Here is a 23410-nt window from a genome sequence, read left to right on the forward strand (position 1 = left end):
ATGTTGACAAGTCCATTCCGGCAATATACAAAATAATAATAATACATTATGATGGAGTAACTAGTAAAATAAGGAAAGACAGAAATCAAAGGCATACATATTGGAAAGGAAAAAGTAAAACTGTCTTTATTCATAGATGACATGATTGTTTACATAGAAAACTACAGAATCTGCCAAAAAGCTGCTGAAACAATAAGTGAATTAAAGCAAGATTTCAGGACGCAAAATCAAACTACAAATATCAAGTTTTATTTCTCTAAACCAGCAACAAACAATTGGTAAATGATTTTTTAAAATAAATATGACATGAAATTCTTAGGAATAAATTTAGCCATGTGTGTGTAAGATGTGTGTACTGAAACCTACAAAGCATTGCTGAGAGAAATTAAGGAACTAAATAAATGGAGATGTACACCATGTTTATGGATCAGAAGCCAAATATAGTTATCATTTTAATTCTCTCTAGATTTATCTATGTATATTCAGTGCAATTCCAATCAAAATCCTACCAAGTCTTGTTAAGAAATTGAAAGCTAAATGATTCTAAAGTTTATATGGGAGTTCTAATCCTGTCTCAACCACTTATTAGCTGTATAAACCTGAGTCAATTATTTAACCTTTCTGTGCCTCATTTGTAAAATGGGAATGGTAAATGGCACCCATTTATAGGATATTGTGATGATTTTAAATAATAATGAGTTAAGTGCTTTGAATAGTAACCCAACATATAATCACCATTAAGAAATGTTAGTCATTGTGGTTCAGCACAGACTCTTCACTGGGTGCTCTAAATTTTGAACGATGTAGAATAAACATGTTAACATGACAGTGATGCCCAGTTAGGTGGAGTTTAACTGGTGGAACCAGTTAGGGCTGAGCAGGTTCTATGTAATGTGTGGAGCAGGTTACAGTTCGTTTTGAGCAAGAGGTGAGAAGTGTAACATCAAGTCAGTACCAAGGAAAGATGGCACTAATTAGAACAAATAAGAACTTTGCTTTGCAGATATATTAACAATGTAAGGATGTGTTCAGATCAGAAAATGATCCTACTCAAATGACTACACAGGATTGAAGGGCAGCAAAGTAACTAGTGAGACAAGTATGGAGACTTTTACGGTCTCTGTGAGAAATTATACTATACAAACCACTCGTGTACTGATTTTCTGAATTTTTTAATCTCTTCAAAAGATGAGACTGCAAAAAAGTGAGCGTTACTAATCCTGTATGAAGTTGTATTCAATAAATACATACTGAATGAACCGGTTGACTTCCCTGGTGGTCCAGTGGTTAGGACTGTGTTTCCAACACAGGGAGCGCAAGTTCAGCCCCTGGTCACTGACCTAAGATCCCACATGCCACATGGCATGACCAAAAAAACAAAATAAATTTAAACATTTTTGTTTGCTTACTATTATTTATTTATTGAAGTATAGTTGATTTATAGTATTGTGTTAGCTTCAGGTGTACAGCATAGTGATGCAGTATTTTTGTAGATTATATTCCAATATAGGTTATTATAAGATAATGTATATAATTTCCTATGCTAAGGAAATGGGAATGTGTTACTTGCCTTTTTTTATTGATTTCTTTTTTAAATTTATTTTTAAAATTTTTATTTGGAGGATAATTACAATGTTGTGTTGGTTTCTGCTAGTAATGTGAATCAACCATAAGTATACACATATCCTGTCCCTCTTGAGCCTTCGTCCCACCACCACCCTCTGATTCTACCCGTCTAGGTTGTCACAGAGCAGCAGGCTGAGCTCCCTGTGTTAGACAGCAACTTCCCACTAGCTATCTGTGTTACACATGGTAATGTATGTATTTGGATGCTGCTCTCTCAATTCATCCCACCCTCTTTCCACCAGAGTGTCCATTGTGTGGAAAGTCCATTATCCACATTTGTGTCTCCATTCCTGCCCTGCAAATAGGTTCATCAGTACCATTTTTCTAGATTCCATACATTAAAAAAATCAGTATTCTTACCTTCAGAGACTAGCACAGTAGTGAGCACATTCTGAAAAGTCTACAATTAAATGCTTTTGTGTAAATGAAATTATCTACATTGTTCATGATCTGTGTTAGGATTGCTAATTCAGTTGTTACATTTAGCCAGTTATTTACATGTACTGAGGATTACTTAAGTTTTCATAGAAATCTTAATCTTTCAGTCCATGAATTTTGATAGGTTTAAGTATATAGCTTTGTTAAATATTTCTGCATTTAATGCATTTGCACTAATCTAATGTACTTACATTAAATTTAATTGCATTCTGACTCCCTGGGATGAATATTTAGTCATTAAACAAAAGGAACATTTTTCAAATAGTTATTCATAATGTCTAATCCAAGTACCATACTTATTTTAATTCAAAATATATACAGTGTCTTTGCTTTTAAAAGTACATCATAAATACAAATTCTGATATTAATCTGAAATTAAACAGTTGAATTTAATGAAGTATATATTTTCTTGAAGTATATTTGATTTTTTAAAATCAGGAACAATTATTGGTTAGATTTTCAGTCAGTTCTTTACCAAGAACAAAGTCAGGAGGAAAGGGCTATTTTTCTTTGTGCCTCAGGGTAGAGGTAAAAACTGAATGCCTGAGCCTTTAGTAGAGAAACCCAGGTTCTGTTAACCTTGTTTCTTCACTGTGTGGAGTCTCTTTATCATGAGTTTCACTTGAATTCGAGGGGCTTTTTATACTTCTGAATTTAAATTTTGCACAGCTGTTACACACCACTGATATTAATGAAAACAGCATTATTGAAATATTTTACACAGACTGTAAAACTTATCCATTTGAAGTGTACAATGAGTTTTTATAAGGTTGGCACAAAAGTAATTATAATTTTTGCTTTGTTGCAGTTTGGCCTTTGATATTGAAATACATCCTAAATAAATGTGGTTATGTTATACATCATTTTAATACGTATTTCTCGCTTTGTGTTTTTTTGCTAATGACATCACTTGCTGTTTATTTTCTATTTATTTTAGACTAGGGAAAAGATGTTAGACAAATAGCAAATTCAAGCAGTTTTCTTTCTTTTTTCTTAATATATATATTTTATTGAAGTGTAGTTGACTTAGTGTTTCAGGTGCATGCCTAGGTGATTCAGTTGTACACATACACATATATGATTTTTCAGATTATTTTCCATTACAGGTTATTGTAAGGTATTGACTATAGTTCCATGTGCTATACAGTAAACTTTTGCTGCTTGTTGCATATCTGTTTTTTTAATTAGAAATCTAGCATTCTGTTCATACTACTGAGTCAACTAAGTGGAATCAAAATGTTATAGATTTTTTTAGTTGGGCCAAAATTCATAAGTTTTCTAAAGTATATGTATTATATATACTATTTATATATATATATATGTATACAAAAGGTTTTCTACTACATCAAGCAGTTTTCTTATTCAAGTTCAAAATGGGTGATAAAGCAACAAAGACAACTCACAACATCAACAGTGCATTTGGCCCAGGAACTGCTGATGAACGTTCAGTGCAATGGTTGTTCAAGACATTCTGCAAAGGAGACGAGAGCCTTGAAGATGAGGAGTGTAGTGGCTGGCCATCAGAAGTTGACCACATCCGAGAGGGTCATCAAAGCTGATCCTCCTAAACCTACAGGAGAAGTTGCCAAAGAATCAACACTGATTCTACAGTCATTTGGCATTTGGAGCAAACTTGAAAGGTGAAAAAGCTTGATTGATGAATGCCTCGTGAGCTGACCAGAAATTTTTTTAAAATCATCGTTTAAGAGTGTTGTCTTCTCTTATTCTACGCGACAATGAACAGTTTCTCGATCAGATTGTAACATGAGACGAAAAGTGGATTTTATACCATAACAGGCAACAACCAGCTCAGTGGTTAGACAGAAAAGAAGTTCCAAAGCACTTCCGAAAGCCAAACCTGCACCAGAAAAAGCTCATGGTCACTGTTTGGTGGACCTGCTGCCCATCTGATCCACTACAGCTTTCTGAATCCTGGCAAAACCATTATATCTGAGAAGTATGCTCATCAAATCGACAAGATGCACCAAAAACTGCAATGCCTGCAGCCGGCTTTGGTCAACAGAAAGGGCCCAACATCATACAACCAACACTTCAAAAGTTGAACAAATTGGGCTATGAAGTTTTGCCTCATCCAGCACATTCACCTGACCTCTCAGCAACTGACTACAACGTACTTCTTCAAGCATCTCAAAACTTTTTGCAGGGAAAATGCTTCCACAACCAGCAGAATGCAGAAAATTCTTTCCAAGAGTTCTTTGAATCTCAAAGCACGGATTTTTATGCTACAGTAATAAATTTATTTCTCATTGGCAAGAATGTGTTGATTATAATGGTTCCTATTTTGATTAATAAAGATGTGTTTGAGCCTAGTTATAATGATTTAAAATTCATAGTCCAAAACCACAGTTACTTTTGTACCAACCTAATAGTATATTCACAGAAGCATGCAACTGCTGTGACAATCTAATTTTGGAAATTTTCCATCACCCTGAAAAGAAGCCACATAACCATTAGCCGTCACTCCCGTTCCCCCAGTTCCACTCCCCAATCAGCCCTAAGTGATTGTTAACCTACTTTTTGCCTCTGGATTTCACTCCTTTTTATTGCCAAATAATATTCCATTGTATGGATATGGCACATTACTCATCAGTTGGTGGACATTTGGGTATGTCCACTTTTTGGCTATTATGAAAATGCAGCTATGAACATTTGTGTGCAAGTTTTTGTGCCATCATTTTAAACTTTCTTTTGACGTGGGATGTGTTTGTGTAAGTTTTGCATTGAACTCTGTGGATATAATTTTAACTAGGTGTAAATACAATATATATCACGCAATATGTAAATCAGTTCAGTTCAGTCACTCAGTCATGTCCGACTCTTTGCGACCACATGGACTGCAGCACACCAAGCTTCCCTGTCCATCACCAACTCCCGGAGCTTGCTCAGACTCATGTCTGTCGAGTCAGTGATGTCATCCTCAGCTGACGATGGTGATACAATCTTATCCTCTGTCATCCCCTTCTTCTCCTGCCTTCAGTCTTTCCTTGCATCAGGGTCTTTTCCAATGAGTCAGTTCTTCGAGTCAGGTGGCCAAAGTACTGGAGTTTCAGGTTTAGCATCAGTCCTTCCAATGAATATTCAGGACTGATTTTCCTTTAGGACTGACTACTTTGATCTCTTTGCAGTCCAAGGGACTCTCAGGAGTCTTCTCCAACAACACAGTTCAAAGCTTCGATTCTTCAGCACTCAGCTTTCTTTATAGTCCAGTAATATCTAAATACATTTTGCTTAAACTTAGAGATAACTTAACTGTTTATTGATCTCTCCTTTGTATTCTTGAGTCACTCAGAAACTGAGTAAGCAAAAACATAAGTCTTTTGATTTCATCATTCTCAGTATTGGATTCCATTTTGAAGCTCTAGAGTTGGATATTTCATATCTTGAGCTAGGATGGAGAATAGCATATTGTGAACCTGTTTGCAGTTGGCTGAGTGTAATGGCTGACTGACAGCAATAGGTCATACCCTCTGTTTTTTTGTTTCTTTGTTTTGCCTGCGCCAGGTCTTTGTTGCTGCGCATGAGCTTTTTCACTAGTTGCAGCATGTAGGTTTCTCTCTTTTATGGAGCATGGGCTCTAGAGAGTGCGGGCTCAGAAGTAGCGCCTCATGGACTTAGTTGCACCATGGCATGTGGGATCTTAGTCCCCCAACCAGGGATCAAACTCGCATCCCCTGTATTGGAAAGCAAACTCCTAGCCTCTTGGAGCACCAAAGAAGCCCCATGTTTTGTTGTTATTTTTAACCTTGGTCATATATTCTTATTTTGTTTTTGCATAGAGTAAAACTTTGAAAGAATAGAATGCTTCTGGCACATAGAGATTCATTTCTTTATTGACATTTAACCTCAGAGATAGATACATCATTGATTATACAGATGAAGTGAATGTACCCAGTAACTCAAGCTGAACTTGGGCAATCATTAAGAAGGTAATTCAGACAATGTGATTAATGTTAGAAATATTTAAGTGTTTTATTCACATTGTCTTCTGGCCTTTGACTCAACTCTGGATTTATTAGAAATAATACTCCTCAGTCAAATCAGAACTAGATTACTAGGGGCTTAATAAATAGTCTTCATTTAAAATAAACTTTTTAGCATGCTTCTCTATTGTCCAAAAAAATAAGTGTTAGGTTTGTTTGGTTAAAGGAATGCTAGTTTATTAGAACCAACATGAATAGAGAGGAAAAGACTAATCTAAAATGTGGTTTTTAGGTAGAATTAGTTCAGGTTGATCTTAGAAGCACAGAATTTTTAACTCATTAAGGTAGTATCCTCCACCCTGGATTTCATAAATTATGTCTTTTGAATAAGAAATAAAAATGCTTAAAACTTTTAAGAGAGGAGAAGGAAATGATAACCCACTCCAGTATTCTTGCCTGGAAAATCCCATGGATAGAGAAGCCTGGCGGTCTACAGTCCATGGAGTCACAAAGAGTCCAACATGACGTAGCAACTAAATAACAATATCTGTTAGTTAATTTGGTGGGGGGAATCTTTTACAATGTACTGTGCTTAAAATATCTTACAATTTTATTTGTCAATTATACCTCAGCAAAGCTGAAAAAAAATTTTTTAATAAATTTTAAGGGAATTCCCTGGCGATCCAATGGTTAGGACTTCACATTCTCATTAGTGAAGGCCCAGGTTCGAATTTTGATTGGGGAACTAAAATCCCACAAGATCCACAGTACAGCCAAAAAAAACTTTACCAAATAAAACTTTTAAAATAAATGCATAGTAAATGTTTCCATTTTTTCAAAAATCTTGTGAAAACATCAGTCTTAAAACTCCACTTGGGAACAAATCATTTGACTTAATTGTGGTTTGGTTGTTGATGGTCATGACTTTTGCTTAACCAAATAGGGTAAATAATTATAATTGGTTTGTTTCTGCCAGATTTGCGTAGATCAGATTTGTGACTTGTTTAATTTCTTAAAGCAGGGCCATTTTTTTTACTACTTTGCTAGCCACAAGAAATCCCAAACGGTCCTGGGAATTAAGAAAGTACTTAGAATTTATTCTAAGATTTATTTCATAATACTCACTTGATTTTTACCCCGGTGGCCTAGTGGAAAGCATTTAAAAAGTGCTGTCCTTAGTTTGCCAGGTTGTTCCTAGATACTGTATTCCTAAAGGATCAGTTCAAGTATCACTCCTTTTCTAAAGCTTTTCCTATCCATCCAACCCAAACCTTCTGCAGATTTGATTGTCCCCATGTCTGTCTTTGAAATGTATTGTTTACTCCTTTTATAGCTTAGATGACATTATTTGATAATTATTTATTTTCCAGTCTGTCTTCTGCCAGATTCTCAAATTTAAGGATTATATTATAACCTTAGCACTAAGTATAATGCATGGCACTAGAGATTGAGCTGAAGTTTTGATAAAAAATTCTTATCCTTGGCTGAATTTTAATTTCTCCCTTTGTGGCTCATAGAGAAGATAGTGTCAGTTTTCTGCATTTAGTTTTATGATAAGAAGTATGCTTTATGATCATAATTTTAACCAATTAAAATTTTATTAATAATTCTTTTAGTAATGAATTAGAACTGGAGACAAAATCAAAGAGTCTGGCTAAGATAGGTTGCTGTTGTATTCAGTCGTGTCTGATTCTTTGCAATCCCATGGGCTGCAGCTCACCAGGTTCTTCTGTCCATGGGGTTTTTCCGGCAAGAATACTTGAGTGGGTTGCCATTTCTTCAGGGGATCTTCCAGACCCAGGGATAGAACCTGCATCTCTGGTATCTCCTGCATTAATTAGACAGGCAGATTCTTTATCACTGAGCCACCTGGGAAACCCAGGTAAGATAGGTTAGTGGTCCTCAAACTTTGAGCTTGCATCAGAATCACATTTAGAAAACTAAGATCAATGGCATCCGGTCCCATCACTTCATGGCAAAAATAGATGTGGAAACAATGGAAACAGTGACAGACTTTATTTTCCTGGGCTCCAAAATCACTGCAGATGGTGACTACACCCATGAAATTAAAAGATGCTTGCTCCTTAGAAGAAAAGCTATGACAAACCTAGACAGAATATTAAGAAGCAGAGACATTACTTTGCCGACAAAGGTCCGACTAATCAAAGCTATGGTTTTTCCAGTAATCATTAATGGATGTGAGAGTTGGACCGTAAAGAAAGCTGAGCACTGAAGAATTTATGCTTTTGAACTGTGGTGTTGGAGGAGACTCTTGAGAGTCCCTTGGACTGCAAGGATTTCCAACCAGTCCATCCTAAAGGAAATCAGTCCTGAATATTCATTGGAAGGACTGGTGCTGAAACTGAAGCTCCAATCCTTTGGCCACATAAGGAGAAGAGCCGACTTACTAGAAAAGAGCTGCCACAACTACTGAAGCCCACACACCCTAGAGCTCATGAGCTGAAACTAGAGAAGTCACTGCCATGAGAAACCCTCACACTGCAAGGAAGAGTAGCCCCTGCACTCTACAACCAGAGAAAGCCTGCACACAGCAAAGATGACCCAGTGTCACCAAAAGTTAACAAATAAATAATCTTAAAAAAAATAATAATGGGCATGTCATAAGAACTTGTTGATTAGTTGAGGAAACAAGTTTAGAACTCTGACCTTTGATTTTTGTTGCCAGTGGTCTAGCATCTATAAAATGCTTCTTTTCTTTTTCACTTCTTTTTTGGCTTGAGTGCGAATAAAATAAATGAAAAATGTGTTTTAAATTTAATTATTAAACATTATAGTAAATGTTTATATACTGTCTAACCAGATTTCCCCTTATATTTTGCCATGTTGATCACATATAAGTTGTTTTTAAGATCTTAAATTATCACCTGTACTGTCAATGAAAGAGTGTTTTTTCATTCAGTATATGCTTACTATAAGGCTTCCCTGGTGGATCAGTGGTAAAGAATCCACCTTCAAATGCAGGAGACGTGGGTTCAGTCCCTGGGTTGGGAAGGTTCCTTGGAGAAGGAAATGGCAAATCCACTCCAGTATTCTTGCCTGGGAAAAGCCGTGGACACAGGAGCCTGGTGGACTATAGTCCATGGGGTCAAAAAAGAGTCAGACACAACTGAGTGACTAAACAACATGCTTATTATGTTAACTATATATAGATTAAACTCTCTATATAGTTATTATATATAATCTATATATTAAACTATATCAGATCAGATCAGTCGCTCAGTTGTGTCCGACTCTTTGCAACCCCCTGAATCGCAGCACGCCAGGCCTCCCTGTCCATCACCAACTCCTGGAGTTCACTCAGACTCATGTCCATCGAGTCCGTGATGCCATCCAGCCATCTCATCCTCTGTCGTCCCCTTCTCCTCCTGCCCCCAATCCCTCCCAGCATCAGAGTCTTTTCCAATGAGTCAACTCTTCGCATGAGGTGGCCAAAGTACTGGAGTTTCAGCTTTAACATCCTTCCTTCCAAAGAAATCCCAGGGCTGATCTCCTTCAGAATGGACTGGTTGGATCTCCTTGCAGTCCAAGGGACTCTCAAGAGTCTTCTCCAACACCACAGTTCAAAAGCATCAATTCTTCAGCACTCAGCCTTCTTCACAGTCCAACTCTCACATCCATACATGACCACAGGAAAAACCATAGCCTTGATTAGACGAACCTTTGTTGACAAAGTAGTGTCTCTGCTTTTCAATATGCTATCTAGGTTGGTCATAACTTTTCTTCCAAGGAGGAAGCGTCTTTTAATTTCATGGCTGCAGTCACCATCTGCAGTGATTGTGGAGCCCAGAAAAATAGTCAGCCACTGTTTCCACTGTTTCCCCATCTATTTCCCATGAAGTGATGGGACGAGATGCCATGATCTTCGTTTTCTGAATGTTGAGCTTTAAGCCAACTTTTTCACTCTCCACTTTCACCTTCATCAAGAGGCTTTTTAGTTCCTCTTCACTTTCCACCATAAGGGTGGGGTCATCTGCATATCTGAGGTTATTGATATTTCTCCCGGCAATCTTGATTCCAGCTTGTGTTTCTTCCAGTCCAGTGTTTCTATACACAGTATAATGTAATTTTACGGCTGAGGATATTTTTATGTTCTAATTCACAAATGTAAATAAGATTTTTCAGAAACATCAAAACTGGATATTTGAAAAACACAGATGGTTAACTAGCTGTAATTTCAACTCACAAGTAAACTAACCAGTACCATATTGTTAGGGACCTGGGCCCTTGGCCCCTTTAATCAATAGAAATTGATACAGGGCCAGATAAGAATTCTAGTCAGGGCTTCATTAGGGCTGTGCTGCAGCATGAGGGAGGGAAAACAAGGAGCAGGTACTCGTGCTATCTCCCCAGAGAAGCTGCTTGGGTCCTTAAAGGGGATAACAGCAGGGGCAGGTCTGTGGACTGGGCAGGAGGCATAGCTTAGGTGATCTGCCCACTCCATGGTGACGCTGTGTGCAGGGATCCTACATAATACCCTGCTTTTGCTCTCAGCCCCTCAGAAATGGCAGTTGGTCCCAGGTCCTTTTTGTATCCTCTTGTTCATAACTGTCCCAACTGTAATTGTTTTCAGTCCATTATTGTTTCTTTGTATTCTGTTGCTCAGAGAGATGTTAGTCCAGGTGCAAGCACTCTGGTTAAAGGTTCCAGGTCCCTTTAAAATGACTACCTAGGTAGACATATCATACAATCAAGTTCTCACCTTGATGTGATGTTCTTTTGCAAGCAATTCAGGGATTTTCCTGGTGGTCCAGTGGCTAAGAATCCACTTTGCAATGTAGGGGCTCAGGTTCGATCCCTAATCAGGGAACTAAGATCCTGCATGCCGTAGATATACTAAGCCTGTGCACCACAACTAAAGATCCCTCATGCTGCAGTGAAGATCAAAGATCCTGCTTGCCACAACTTAAGGCCTGATGCAGCCAAATAAATAAATAGTTTTTTTTTTAAATTTATAATCAAGTGAAAACAGTAATTGTTGTACATTTGTACTACTACATGATTTTAAAGGAAAAAGATTTTTAAATTAAGCCTTGCTGGATGGATATTATCAGTGAAATTCACTTGGCCGTGTCCTATTCTTTGCGCCCCCATGGAATTCTCCAGGCCAGAATACTGGAGTGGGTAGCCTTTCCCTTCTCCAGGGGATCTTCTCAACCCAAGAATCAAACCCAGGTCTCCTGCATTGCAGGTGGATTCTTTACCAACTGGGCTATCAGGGAAGCAAATACTATATATTGGGTATTTTTTCCAAGTCATTTAGGGAAAATATCTTTAAAAGTCTCTTCCACTGATGAATTTATTGTCTGGTCAAGTTGAGAACATGAACCATACATATGTGAAACTACATTGCAATCAATTAAAATCAAATTATCAGAACAAGTAGTTTGTTTTAAATTGGATAAATCATCTATGAAGTAAGAGTGATCGAATTAAAGTAGGATTAGGGAGGTGATCATTTATATTCACAGCTGTTGATGGTGTGAAATTTAGCTGGACTAGTGAATCGGCTTCCCTGGTGGCTCAGACAGTAAAGAATCTGCCTGCAATACGTGAGACCTAGGTTCAATCCCTAGGTTGGGAAGATCCCCTAGAGAAGGAAATGGCAACCCACTCCAGTATTCTTGCCTAGAGAATTCCATGGACAGAGGAGCCTGATGGTCTATATAGTCCATGGGGTCCCAAAGACTCAAATATGACTTAGCCTCTAACAAACACTCTAATGAATGTTTAGATTAAGCCATTCATTTTTGTAACTTGTTAGCTATTGGACTGGTCTAAAACTCAAAGTTACTCTTACTACTGACCCTAAAGCTTTATTTTTATTTTATTGAAGTGTAGTTGATTTACAATACTGTGTTAATTTCTGCTGTAGTGACCCTAAAGCTTTTTCAAGTCAAAAAAATTTCAATTCAAAATCCAATGAATGAGTAACCAAGGACTTATTCTTTCCACTTCCCAAAGAATTTTGTAGGAGCAAAATGCTGAGCAAGAGAGCTGCACTTGCAGCTATTTTATGAATAAATTGAAAATCGTGCTCTTAGATTTGTCAGTGTGGTTCCTTAAATAATTAAGAAAGGTTGGAAGGCAGCAGGTTCGTATCATTAGGCTTCACCTGAGTAAGATTTGGTGGACTTTAAAAAATGTTACCTGCTTTTGATCGTTTGGTCATGTGTAATTTGTTCCTCATCCAAGGAATTTAACAATGGAAATAAACATTCATGACATAAAAACTCACCCCCTTTCTCAAGCTTTTTCTGTCTATCCATTTCCAAGCCCTCTGTATAATTAATTGTCCTCATCTCTGTTCCCTGGCCTACTCTTCATTGTATTATGATATGCAGTGATAATGAGAAAAGGCTATATTCCCAGAAGAGCAGTTAGTGAAGTTTGCTTTTTATTATGAAGATTTTGCAAATGTTACTAAAGTAGTGAGAATGCTATAGTGAATTCCACATACCCATCCCCAACTTCAGTCAGCTTTCTGCTATTCTTGTTTTATCTCTGCCCTCTTATATCACACTTTTGTTGTGGTTGTGTTGTTGGCTGGAGTATTTCGAAGCAAATCCTAGTGCCATGGCATTCATAAGTACTTTAGTATGTATCTCTAACCAAGAAGCCCTTTTAAAAACACACAGTTATTACACTAAACAAAATAAAATAATAATTCCTTAATAACATAATCCTTGTCCAATTTGGCTAAAACTGTTTTTCACAGTTGGTTTGTGTGAGTTGGTATCTGGAGAAGGTCTGCACATTTGCATTTGGTTGACATCAGACTTCAGCCTCTTAATCTTCTCTATAAATAGGCACGCCCTGTTCTTCTAGAGCTCCCCCAACCCCGCCAGTGCTGTTTAATTGTTGAAGAAACTAGGTTGTTTGTCTGGGAAGATCTCCTGCATTTTAAATTTGGATGATTTTTATCCTAGTGGTAGCATTTCACGCTTTCCTGTTTTCCCCCCAAATTTCATGCAATCTAGTGGAGTTAGAGAATAAAGTGATTTTGGAATCAGTCTTTTTGGAAAGAATGGTTCATACATGTACTTGCTATTGCTGCATATCAGAAAGCATAAGACCTTCATTTGTTCCAGTTGCAATGAGGATCATTGGGTTTAGGTGGTATAAATCTGATCTCTTTCATAATAAAAGTGATAATTATCAGTAGCAGCTATTTGGTTTTCCTGAAATATAGTCCAGAGAGGAAAGGCAAGAAAAAAAGATTGGTTTTTCCCCCCTTTTACTTACTGATTTTCAGAACATGAGATGAGTTGAAATAACTAAGGACTTTTAAGAAACATTATAGGTATTTATATTTAATATTATTTCTAACTACTATAATTATTATTCTTTCTGACAGTCAGAACTGTCCCATCTTTAGTTAGTGGACACCCCTTTTTGTTGACTCCTGTGTTGTTTGACGTGACTCTAGTAATCTTTGGTAACTTCTTTCCTTTCAGCATGTCAAGATATTCTGTGTTCATTTACTTCTTCAGACTTAGAATCTCATCCATATCTCCAAGTAACCTTGGTTCCTTTTAGTAGAAATCTAAGTATTAAGAGTATTCGTTAGTACTGAACTGTCAGGCTTCTGGTCCTTTTCCATGGACAGAGTTGGTAAATGAGTGTTGGTTTGTTTTTTTTTTTTTTAAAGAAAAGAAGTTGTATTCGTACCAATATGCCTAGTTCAAATTAAAAATGTTTAAGGGTATTAATTGATTTTTAAAAATTTTAATTTTTCTGAAGTATGGTCAATTTCAGAGAAGGCAATGGCACCCCACTCCAGTACTCTTGCCTGGAAAATCCCATGGATGGAGGAGCCTGGTAGGCTGCAGTCCATGGGGTCGCTAGGAGTCGGACACAACTGAGCGACTTCCCTTTCACTTTTCACTTTCATGCATTGGAGGAGGAAATGGCAACCCACTCCAGTATTCTTGCCTGGAGAATCGCAGGGACGGGGAAGCCTGGTGGGCTGCCGTCTACGGGGTTGCACAGAGTCGGACACGACTGAAGTGACTTAGCATAGCATAGCATGGTCGATTTACAGTGTGTTAGTTTCAAGTGTATAGCGAAGTGATTCAGTTATACTTGCTTTTGTAGATTCTTGTTTCATTTATAACATTTTTGATTCTGATTTTTTTGAAATGTGCAGGCTTCTCATTGCGGTGGCTTCTCTTGTTGCAGAGCACGGGCTCTAGGGCATGTCGTCTTAGTAGTTGTGGCTCCGAGGTGCTAGAACACAGCTTAGTAGTTGTGGTGCACAGGCTTAGTTGCTCCGTAGCATGTCGGATCTTCCTGGATCAAGGATTGAACCCATATCTCCTGCATTGGCAGGTGGGTTCTTTACCACTGAGCCACCAGATCAGTTCAGTTCAATTCAGTCGCTCAGTCATGTCTGACTCTTTGAGACCCCATGAATCGCAGCACACCAGGCCTCCCTGTCCATCACCAACTCCCAGAGTTCACTCAGACTCATGTCCATCGAGTCCGTGATGCCATCCAGCTGTCTCATCCTCTGTCGTCCCCTTCTCCTCCTGCCCCCAATCCCTCCCAGCATCAGAGTCTTTTCCAACGAGTCAACTCTTCGCATGAGGTGGCCAAAGTACTGGAGTTTCAGCTTCAGCATCATTCCTTCCAAAGAAATCCCAGGGCTGATCTCCTTCAGAATGGACTGGTTGGATCTCCTTGCAGTCCAAGGGGCTCTCAAGAGTCTTCTCCAACACCACAGTTCAAAAGCATCAATTCTTTGGCTCTCAGCTTTCTTCACAGTCCAACTCTCACATCCATACATGACCACTGGAAAAACCATAGCCTTGACTAGACGGACCTTTGTTGGCAAAGTAATGTCTCTGCTTTTCAATATGCTATCTAGGTTGGTCATAACTTTTCTTCCAAGGAATAAGCATCTTTTAATTTCATGGCTGCAGTCACCATCTGCAGTGATTGTGGAGCCCCCAAAAATAAAGTCTGCCATTGTTTCCACTGTTTCCCCATCTATTTCCCATGAAGTGATGGGACCGGATGCCATGATCTTCGTTTTCTGAATATTGAGTTTTAAGCCAACTTTTTCAGTCTCCTCTTTCACCTTCATCAAGAGGCTTTTTAGTTCCTCTTCACTTTCTGCCATAAGGGTGGTGTCATCTGCATATCTGAGGTTATTGACATTTCTCCGGGCAATCTTGATTCCAGCGTGTGCTTCTTCCAGCCCAGCATTTCTCATGATGTACTCTGCATATACAAGAAGGGTCAAGGCCAGACCCATCTAATTCCAAAGCCAGACAAGAGAAATCCTTTCTACTGTATACATTGTCTCTCTTTACCAGAAAGAAAGCAGAGAACACCAAGTTAACATTGTAAATGGTTTAGTCTCTTGTTTTAACCTGGCAGAAATACAGTGTTTTGTCTTTTTTTTTTTTCTGTTTACATTTACTACTGAATGACTACAAATACATGTAATCAAAATACATGTGCTTATTTTCTGTGGGAATATTTTTTATGTAAGAAAAGAGAAAAACATGTCTTCTTATCTAAGTAAAACAATTTCAGTATCCGTTTTTATTGTTTTCAATTTAATTTTGGTTCTCTGTTTAAAATACTGTAGCCAAAATATCCCCCAGATAATTCTAGCCTATTAAAATGATGCCCCTTCTAAGTATCCTATTTATTTATTTCACAAATATTTGTTAAAATCTATATTCAGGGTATTTTATAGTGTATATTTGAAATAACTTCACTAAATGAAATAACCAAAACATGCAAGGTTCTGTAAATAGCCATTAAATTTTAGGGGGAAATTTTTTTCTTGTGCCAGCACTTACTGAGCACCTAAATGTACCATCTTAAGTCTTATAACAACTGACTCAGGTAGGTACTAAACCCCCATTTTACAGATGAAGGAACTGAGGCATAGAGAGGCTACATAATTTACCTGAGATCACTATCTAATAAGTGATAGATTCAGACCTAAAGTTCAAATCCTTTGCTATCGTAAGTTTTTCTATATCATATATAATATATTAAAAAGTCCTATCAAACAACAAGAAAGTAGGGAAATATATTTTTCCTTGCTGGTGAGTTAAGTCCATACTACCGTCCTATGAACCATGCGTGAAGATACATAGACATTTTCTTTGCTGTCTTAAACTAAAACTACCTGCAGTTAAAACTCAAGATTCTAATTTTACAAACAAGGCTACCTCTAACAAAATTAAAATAAAATTACATTATCCCCTGGCTTAAAGAAAAATTCTCCAGTAACTATGGAAGTGCTTGTGGTGTGAAGACAGCATCTTAAATCTCCATGTAAGTCATACACAAAGTGTTATTGCAGTGAAAAAATAGTGGCGTGAATAATACCTGCTCACAGCCCAAGACACTTGATGTATCTTGGACCTCAGTGTTTGTTGGATTTTGCAATTTCATGAGCAAGATTTGTATTTTTGTAAAGTTCTATATTTCTGTGTGTCCCACTTGATGTTAAATCTGTATTCTTAGATTGTAGCGTTCCATTAAAAAATATAAATAATCTCAGCCCCTCCTCCCTCCTCCCCCTCCCCCCACACTCATTTTGTATAATATGGTAATGATATCACCGTAGCAGTAATTACGGGTCATCTTCATTTCTTTCATCTCTGCCTGTTCTGATGGCTTCATTCCTTTGACGGAAAAGATTTGGCTCTGGGTGCTATGATTATTTTGTTAAGCGTTATTCGAATAGACAGGAGTGAGAGAAATTAATCAATCCAAATGCAATTAGCATCATGTTTAACCCAGTGATGGACATCTCAAGGTGAAACAGCTAGGGGAGTTTCAGACATTATTATTCAATCCGGTGGTTCTTATCTAAATTATAATCAAGAGAGGTTTTTATTGGCCTCGCAGTGTGAAGATGTACCTCTTTCCCTGGCCTGGGGGTCAGTAAGACTGGGGCCTGCATCCTCTGTAGATGTTTGCTACTGCCAGCACCCTGAGGTGGGGATGAGTAGGAAAGTTGTCTTAATGTCCAAGTCCTTTGAAATTTATCTATGCTGGGATCCTGGTCTGAATTTCCTGGGAGTGGGATATTGCCTGTGAATAAATTACTCTAACTTGGGGCAAAATACTTTGTGTCCTGATGAAGTCACTTTGACTAGTCACTCCTTCTTAACCTTGCATGATAGATCATTATTGCTGTACTTACTTTATGAATGAGGAAATTAAGGCTGTGTGAATCTACCAGCCTTTGGTCATAGTCAGTGTTTCACCTCAATCTATATTAAGTACAGGCCCTGAAGTGTGAATGTTCTGTCAACATTTATGAGCATTTAATAAAAGTTTGCCCGAAGAATATTGATCCATTGCTTTGATCTCATTGCCTTTCGCTCAGTTGAGTTCGCCCTTGGAAAGGGAACCAAGTGAAATAGGCCTGTGGGCTCTCTGGAGAGGAAACATACCACAGACAAGAAGTTGTTAGGTCTCATTTCTTGAACATAGATCTTTGGGGTCGCTTGTTGTTTTGGTTTGTTTTTTAGTAGGGAGAAGAATGATAAAAAGGATTGAATATTTGAAATCTTGTCTTGTTTTGCTTTTGAAAGAGGGCAGGACAGGGAGAGTTGATGGAGAAACACAGGCTTTTGCTTGAATACATTTTTCAAATACCTGACAATTAAGATTCTTCTACTTCTGCTTTCAATCTTCAGGCATCATGGCTGACACTTCCCATATTTTATGTTCCTGCTTGATGTTTTATATTCTGAGAATATATCTGTTGGCTGGATATTTCTGTCTTTTTTTTCCTCCGTTGTGAAAAGCCATTAAAATTATTTTCCATATTGGAACTGTCCAAATGCGTTTACCTGTATGTTGAGTCCTGGCTTTTCTTTTTTATATTACTTCTTAGATAAAACAGTCTCTGGAAATGACCCTTACTATGAATTGAAAAAAAAAAATGTTTGACATAAAATTATCTTTTTCTGAATTCAGTGGAGAGGAGACTCTTCTTAGCCAAGCCACCCTTTTTGGAAGAAAAAGTCCTGTTGGAGAGACAGAACACTCTATAGAAACAGAATCTGGAAAGTGTGCCCCCCAAAAGGATTTTTTGAGAATTCTTAGGATGAAGATTTTCATAGTCAATGATCAGTTTGGTCACAGAGGTAGCACCCAGGCTATTCTTTCCTTAGATATGTATTTCATTGTCCTTTTGAAATGCTTATGCCCAGGGAATTTTAAGCAAAGGCCTCTGTCTGCTTTCAAACACTGCTTTTATATAGAGAAAAGAGAGATTTCTACCATGTACTCTTACGTGGGTTGACTCTCCCATGAGTTGATTGAGGATGGTCTGTGGCCCTTATTACAATTATACCACTTTCTGAGGGCCACCAGTGTTCTAATGAGGTCCCAGGAGCCCTTCTCACCCAGGGACTTCATGCCCAGTTCATAGCACCTTCTGTTCTTGACAGTGGCCCCAGCCCCTGCTGCTCTCACATCAGAGGCATTATAAAGTACTTAGTCCTTAACTTGAATTATCGATCACTTAGTGGTAGGTTTTGTGCGGAGGTCTGACTGGAGCATGGTGAGGTATCTTAGCCTCGCAGCCTGCTCGGGCACTGCTCTGCTGTATGCCGGCTCTGTGCCCGAGTGACGGGAAACCCTCCCCTCCCCGTTCCCTTGAGAGAGACATCGGCTCTATGAATCACAGCAGTTTCCTTTGTTCTCCTCTGATGTACCAAGATACCTGTGAACTGCTAGCTAGATGTCTCCAAGGCCTCTTCTCATTTATGTGAATTTTCCCTCATACCTAGAACCTTGTAGGTTGGGTCTCTACGTGACTAAGCTGTTCATCCACCGCCTTCATGCTTCTCTCCTGCACAGTGCACACTGATGACTGCCAGGTCCCTCTTCATTGTTAGAACACTTTCAACCAAAAAATATTTGTTAAAGAAAGTCAAAACTGTAGTCAAAACAAATGGCACATCATTTCCACAGAGTATCTTCTATAAATCTAGTTAAATAGATAACCATTTAACACACGGATTTAAACCAAACTAACTAGGGTTTTATGTGCTCCTTTTTGCTAGAAGGAGCTGCTCGTACAGTTAAGGAAGGTTGCTGCCCCAGCTAGTACCCAGGTTTGAGCCTCCAGAGTAAACCTGTTACACAAATGCAAGACAGTCGTGTTTCCCTTCATGTTTGAGATCTTTTAAAAAATAAATAGTTTATCCCCTTTTTGCCACTCCTGGTGCTGCTTGTATGCTCAGTTGGGGCTGACCTGGTACCTCTTTTGTGACATGGCAGCTAAGGAGATGCCATTGTTTCTTGTGGCCGATGGATGCCCAAGGAAGGAGTCATCATATTAATGAAAACTAAGAACAGTCATCGTGTTAATTTGAAGGTGGCAGGGCAGGACAGTTCTGTGGCACACAGATTAAGCATATACCACTTAGTTAACTAATGAAGGTTTACTGTGAAAGATAGGGTTTGTCAATCAGGTAGATTAGATTCCGATTTAATGGGCAGCCAATTCATGAAGCAGACACACTGTAAGAGCAAAATAACTTACTGGAATATGAGAGACAAGAGCTGAATGAGCACGCCACTGATGAGGAAGGGGGCACTGTCACAGAACCAGAATTCTGCCGTATTTGTTGTCAATCAAAACATAACATTGGTCATTTAGGGGTTTTTTTTTGTTTTAAAGGAATATGCTCATGTACATCATCAGTTACTTGAAGTGCATAAAGAAGTGAGAAAGGAGTACATGAAAGAACAGAGAAGTCCATGCCGTACTAGCCAAGATGCAGTCGGTGTTCCAGCAGCAGACAGGAGGTGTCTGCTTTGAAGGGAACTTGCTCTTTACTCCAGAAGTCAGTTCCCTCAGACCAAGAGGACATGCTCAGTTCGTCTCTCCCATAACCTGACGACTGCAGTATGGCTTTTTCTATTTTTCCTGTATGCCTTCCTCACTCTTCACTGTACTTCAAGTAACTGGTGATGTAGATGAGCATATTACCCACTCCCTTTTAAAAAAGAAAACAACTAAATATAATGTTATGTTTTGATGGACAACAGCTGGGGCAGAATTCTGGTTCTGTGACAGTCCCCCTCCTTTCCTCCATCAGTGGCGTGCTCATTGAGCCCTTGTCTTCCATATTCCAGTAAGTTATTTTGCTCTCACTGTTTAACAGAAAACAAACAAAAATCCTTGCATACAATTCTCCTGTTCAATTGGAGAATTTTTTAAATATTTTTCACTTTATCACTGTAAAACCCAAGGCGTTTTTTAACTTTTTTGTACATTAGCTGTTATGTGTAGGGCAATCTGTCTTAAAGCAGGGATAAATTGCTCTAAGAGAAATGAATCCTTGATAATTTTCCCATTAAGCATCTTGTGGCTTAAATAAACTTCCTGTTTGACGTGAAAGAAAGAGTCATATAGTAGCTAGCATTTACCAAATGCCTGTGTGACCCTTGTATTAACCCCACCTTGAACAGATGAGGAGTTTGAAACACAGAGAGATGACTCTGGCAACTTGCCTGCAGTGGTTCAGGCTCAGTATGGGAGCTGGGATTTTGAATCTGAGCCTGGCTAATGCTAAAAACCCTGCTCTTGGGAATTCCCTGGCAGTCCAATGGGTTAGGACTCCACGCTTACACTGCTGGGAGCCTGGGTTCAGTCCCTGGTTGGGGAACTAGTCCCGAAAGCTGCATGGCGCAGCCAAAAAATTAAAAAAAAATAAAAGCCCTGCTCTTTTCACAACATTATGCTGTCTCCTTTGTTTCCTGGCCACTCATATTAGAGTCTCCTGAACAGTCTGTTGTTGCTCTTCAGGATGTGAGAGAACTACTGAAAAGTAACTCTCCTCCACCTGACTAATATTTTTAATTATATTGAGACACAGAAATATTTAAAATAAGTTTGCATTAGAACTGAAAACCAAATGCTATGAGTTTCTTCCATTCCATTAAAAGTTACTTAATCTTTCGATTGTCTCCTGTCTTAAAGCCAAGCAGAATTTTATCAGGCAATTGCCTCAAAGTTATAATCTGGAAAATCTTTCCGTAATGAAACCCATATGTCATGGGCGAAAGGTGCAGAGCCCTGGCAGAGAGGGCTGGTCTCATGAGAGCTTGTGCACCCAATCTCGTTAACCAGGGTGCCTCTGGTAATCCCTCATCCCCTCACCGGTGAGAAATCAATCTGTACCACTGAAATCTTTTTCAACCAGCCACCAGAAAATTTACTGCAGAGAAGGCAGTTTGGGGATAGTCATTGTGGAAAGGGAGCCAGAGGCAAGGCTGAGTGTAGGCTGGAGGAATTGGAGAGTCTAAAGAAGAGGTTACATTAAAGCACACACCACCTTCACCGCAAGCAGGATGGAGTCCTCCCTTCAGCCCTGACCTCTCTAACGTGTACCCAGGTATTTACAACTGCCATGAACCTGACAGCCCTAGGGAACCTGTGAAGGGGTAATAGAACCAGCATCAACCTGAAAGTTGATTTTAGTTTATCCGTTTGTTGTCTTTAAATGTGTACACGTTGTCCCCTGTCGCTCACTCCGCAGCAGTTCTCATGTTCACCCTTTGGTGAGAGTCTTGATTGTGGCTTTCTTGGTTTTTGGTCTGTGCCCAGCCCAGCAGGGCCCGTAAATCACAGCTTGATGTGGAGGTCGTGCTTCTCTTCTGCACGGCATACACTGTGGTGGCTGAGCACCAATGGATCCCTCTTGGCTTAGTGATTACACTGTGGTAGCAGTGTTGCCCTGCTGTTGAGTCTTACAATCCTAGAGAATTAATCCGGAACTAGAAGATAGTTAAGAAATGGTGTTGACTCCAGATAAAACTCTTTAGCAATTTTATTGTCCCTAGGACAGTCTTCTGACACATTGTGGGGAAAAAAGAACCAGGAGAGAAGGCAGAAATCAGAATTGCCAAGCTGAGGAGCATATAATCTTACCCTGACTATTAATGCAAGGATTATACTGAGAAGAAGGGATGGAACTAGGCAGGAGGATGTAGAAATACCTTCGTCTCCTCTGTCAGCAAGCTGTCGTCTTCTCTAAAGGTTTTTCCCCAACAAGATTTGAGATCCTTGGTGGGAGTTTTTTAGTAAAATATATTTACATATAAAACCGTACTGGAAGGTGTGTGGGGGTGTGTGTGTGTGTGTAGAAGAGGAATACGAAATAGTAGCAGAAGGCTGTCTCTACTCCTAATGGGATTTTGTAGCAGCATGTGTGAGTTTGTTTCAGAAGTCAAAAATGAACAGATGTTGGTATAAATTACCTCTGTGTCTGATGTCTTGCAAATTAAAAGCGCGGTTGGCATCACTAAACAATTTCACTAGGTTTGGGGGGTGCGGTTAGCGGGCGGTGATTACTGTAGCAGGTCGGTAAGAATCTTCATGATGCAGTAGAACAGGAGAGCCAAGGATAAAGAGATGAGGAATAAAACCAGGGGTATATGAATTAATCAGAGACGTTAACATCGCTGATGACAAGTGAACAGGAGGGCACGTGCTCTGGAGCAGCCGCTGACCCACAGCAATTTCTCTGTGCACAGAAAGGGGTTGGTGCTTAGGATGTGATTTATAGGGTACAGCCCTCTTTTAGGGAGCAGCTATGTCAGGAATTCGTATATCTCCTATATAGGACCAGCGAGTAGGAAAACTTTCTCCCCTCCCATGTAGAAGATGATGTCTTTTGAATTACTTCTACTTTTACGGTGGTTTTGCTGCAGCTCTGTGTACTTAGATTAGGTTGAAGGGGGAGGAATGATTGAGTGGAAAGGGGGTTGTTAAAAAGGATTGGTTAAATTCAAGGAGAGCTTGCCACTGAGAGACTTTGGAATATCTGTTTATTTCTCTTTTTAAATCCTTCAGATCCCTCGAATAGATTGGATCTTGTAAAATTTTAGGTCTTAAAATATTGGTCATTTTCCCATTTGGGGAAAAAACAGTAAAGAATTGGGTTATATGAAGTGCAAGAGGCAGAAATAATTAGTAAAATCAGTACAGTGCTCTTAGCCCAGGATTTTTGGAACAAGGCTCAGTTCTACCCACTGAGTTTTTTTTATTACCCAAGTCTGATTTCTAAAGCACCTGCTTCTAGCCATGCTGCAGGATCATTGGATACTGTGTTTAAAGTCATTAGTAAGCACTGGAGAATAGACAGAAAACCTATCCAAGGAGGAATAAATGATGAGACCCACTCTGAACAAAAGTATAAGTAGTCATTTCCTATAGGATCAGGCTGAGGGGAAGATTCCAAGAATTGGAATGTTTGAGATTGCTAGTCTGCCTTATCACAATCCACTCACTTACTCACTCAGGAAATACTGCATACAAGGGAAGCAGCAGACTGCCAACTTCCTCTGAAAGGTGATGTGTTAATAATGTTACCACTGCACTAAGCATG

At 38.9% G+C, this 23410-nt stretch overlaps 1 protein-coding gene across 7 annotated transcripts in view; it reads left to right on the forward strand.

The window, feature by feature from the left end:
- LIN52 (lin-52 DREAM MuvB core complex component) overlaps nt 1-23410 on the forward strand; it is a 114860-nt gene that overhangs the window by 87439 nt on the left and 4011 nt on the right. Inside the window, exon 7 of one of the 7 annotated variants that reach the window (XM_055538635.1) lies at nt 3397-4392. The exons of 3 other annotated variants lie outside the window; for them this stretch is intronic. In XM_055538635.1, coding sequence (XP_055394610.1) covers nt 3397-3623 — 227 coding nt within the window. In that variant the 3' untranslated portion in view covers nt 3624-4392. Of the gene's footprint in view, nt 1-1739; nt 3320-3396; nt 4393-23410 lie in introns of those variants that run through there. 3 more of the 7 variants (XM_055538644.1, XM_055538642.1, XM_055538640.1) reach the window with 3 other exon arrangements.

Source organism: Bubalus kerabau, chromosome 10 (assembly GCF_029407905.1).
Source record: "Bubalus kerabau isolate K-KA32 ecotype Philippines breed swamp buffalo chromosome 10, PCC_UOA_SB_1v2, whole genome shotgun sequence".
NCBI lineage: Eukaryota > Metazoa > Chordata > Mammalia > Artiodactyla > Bovidae > Bubalus > Bubalus kerabau.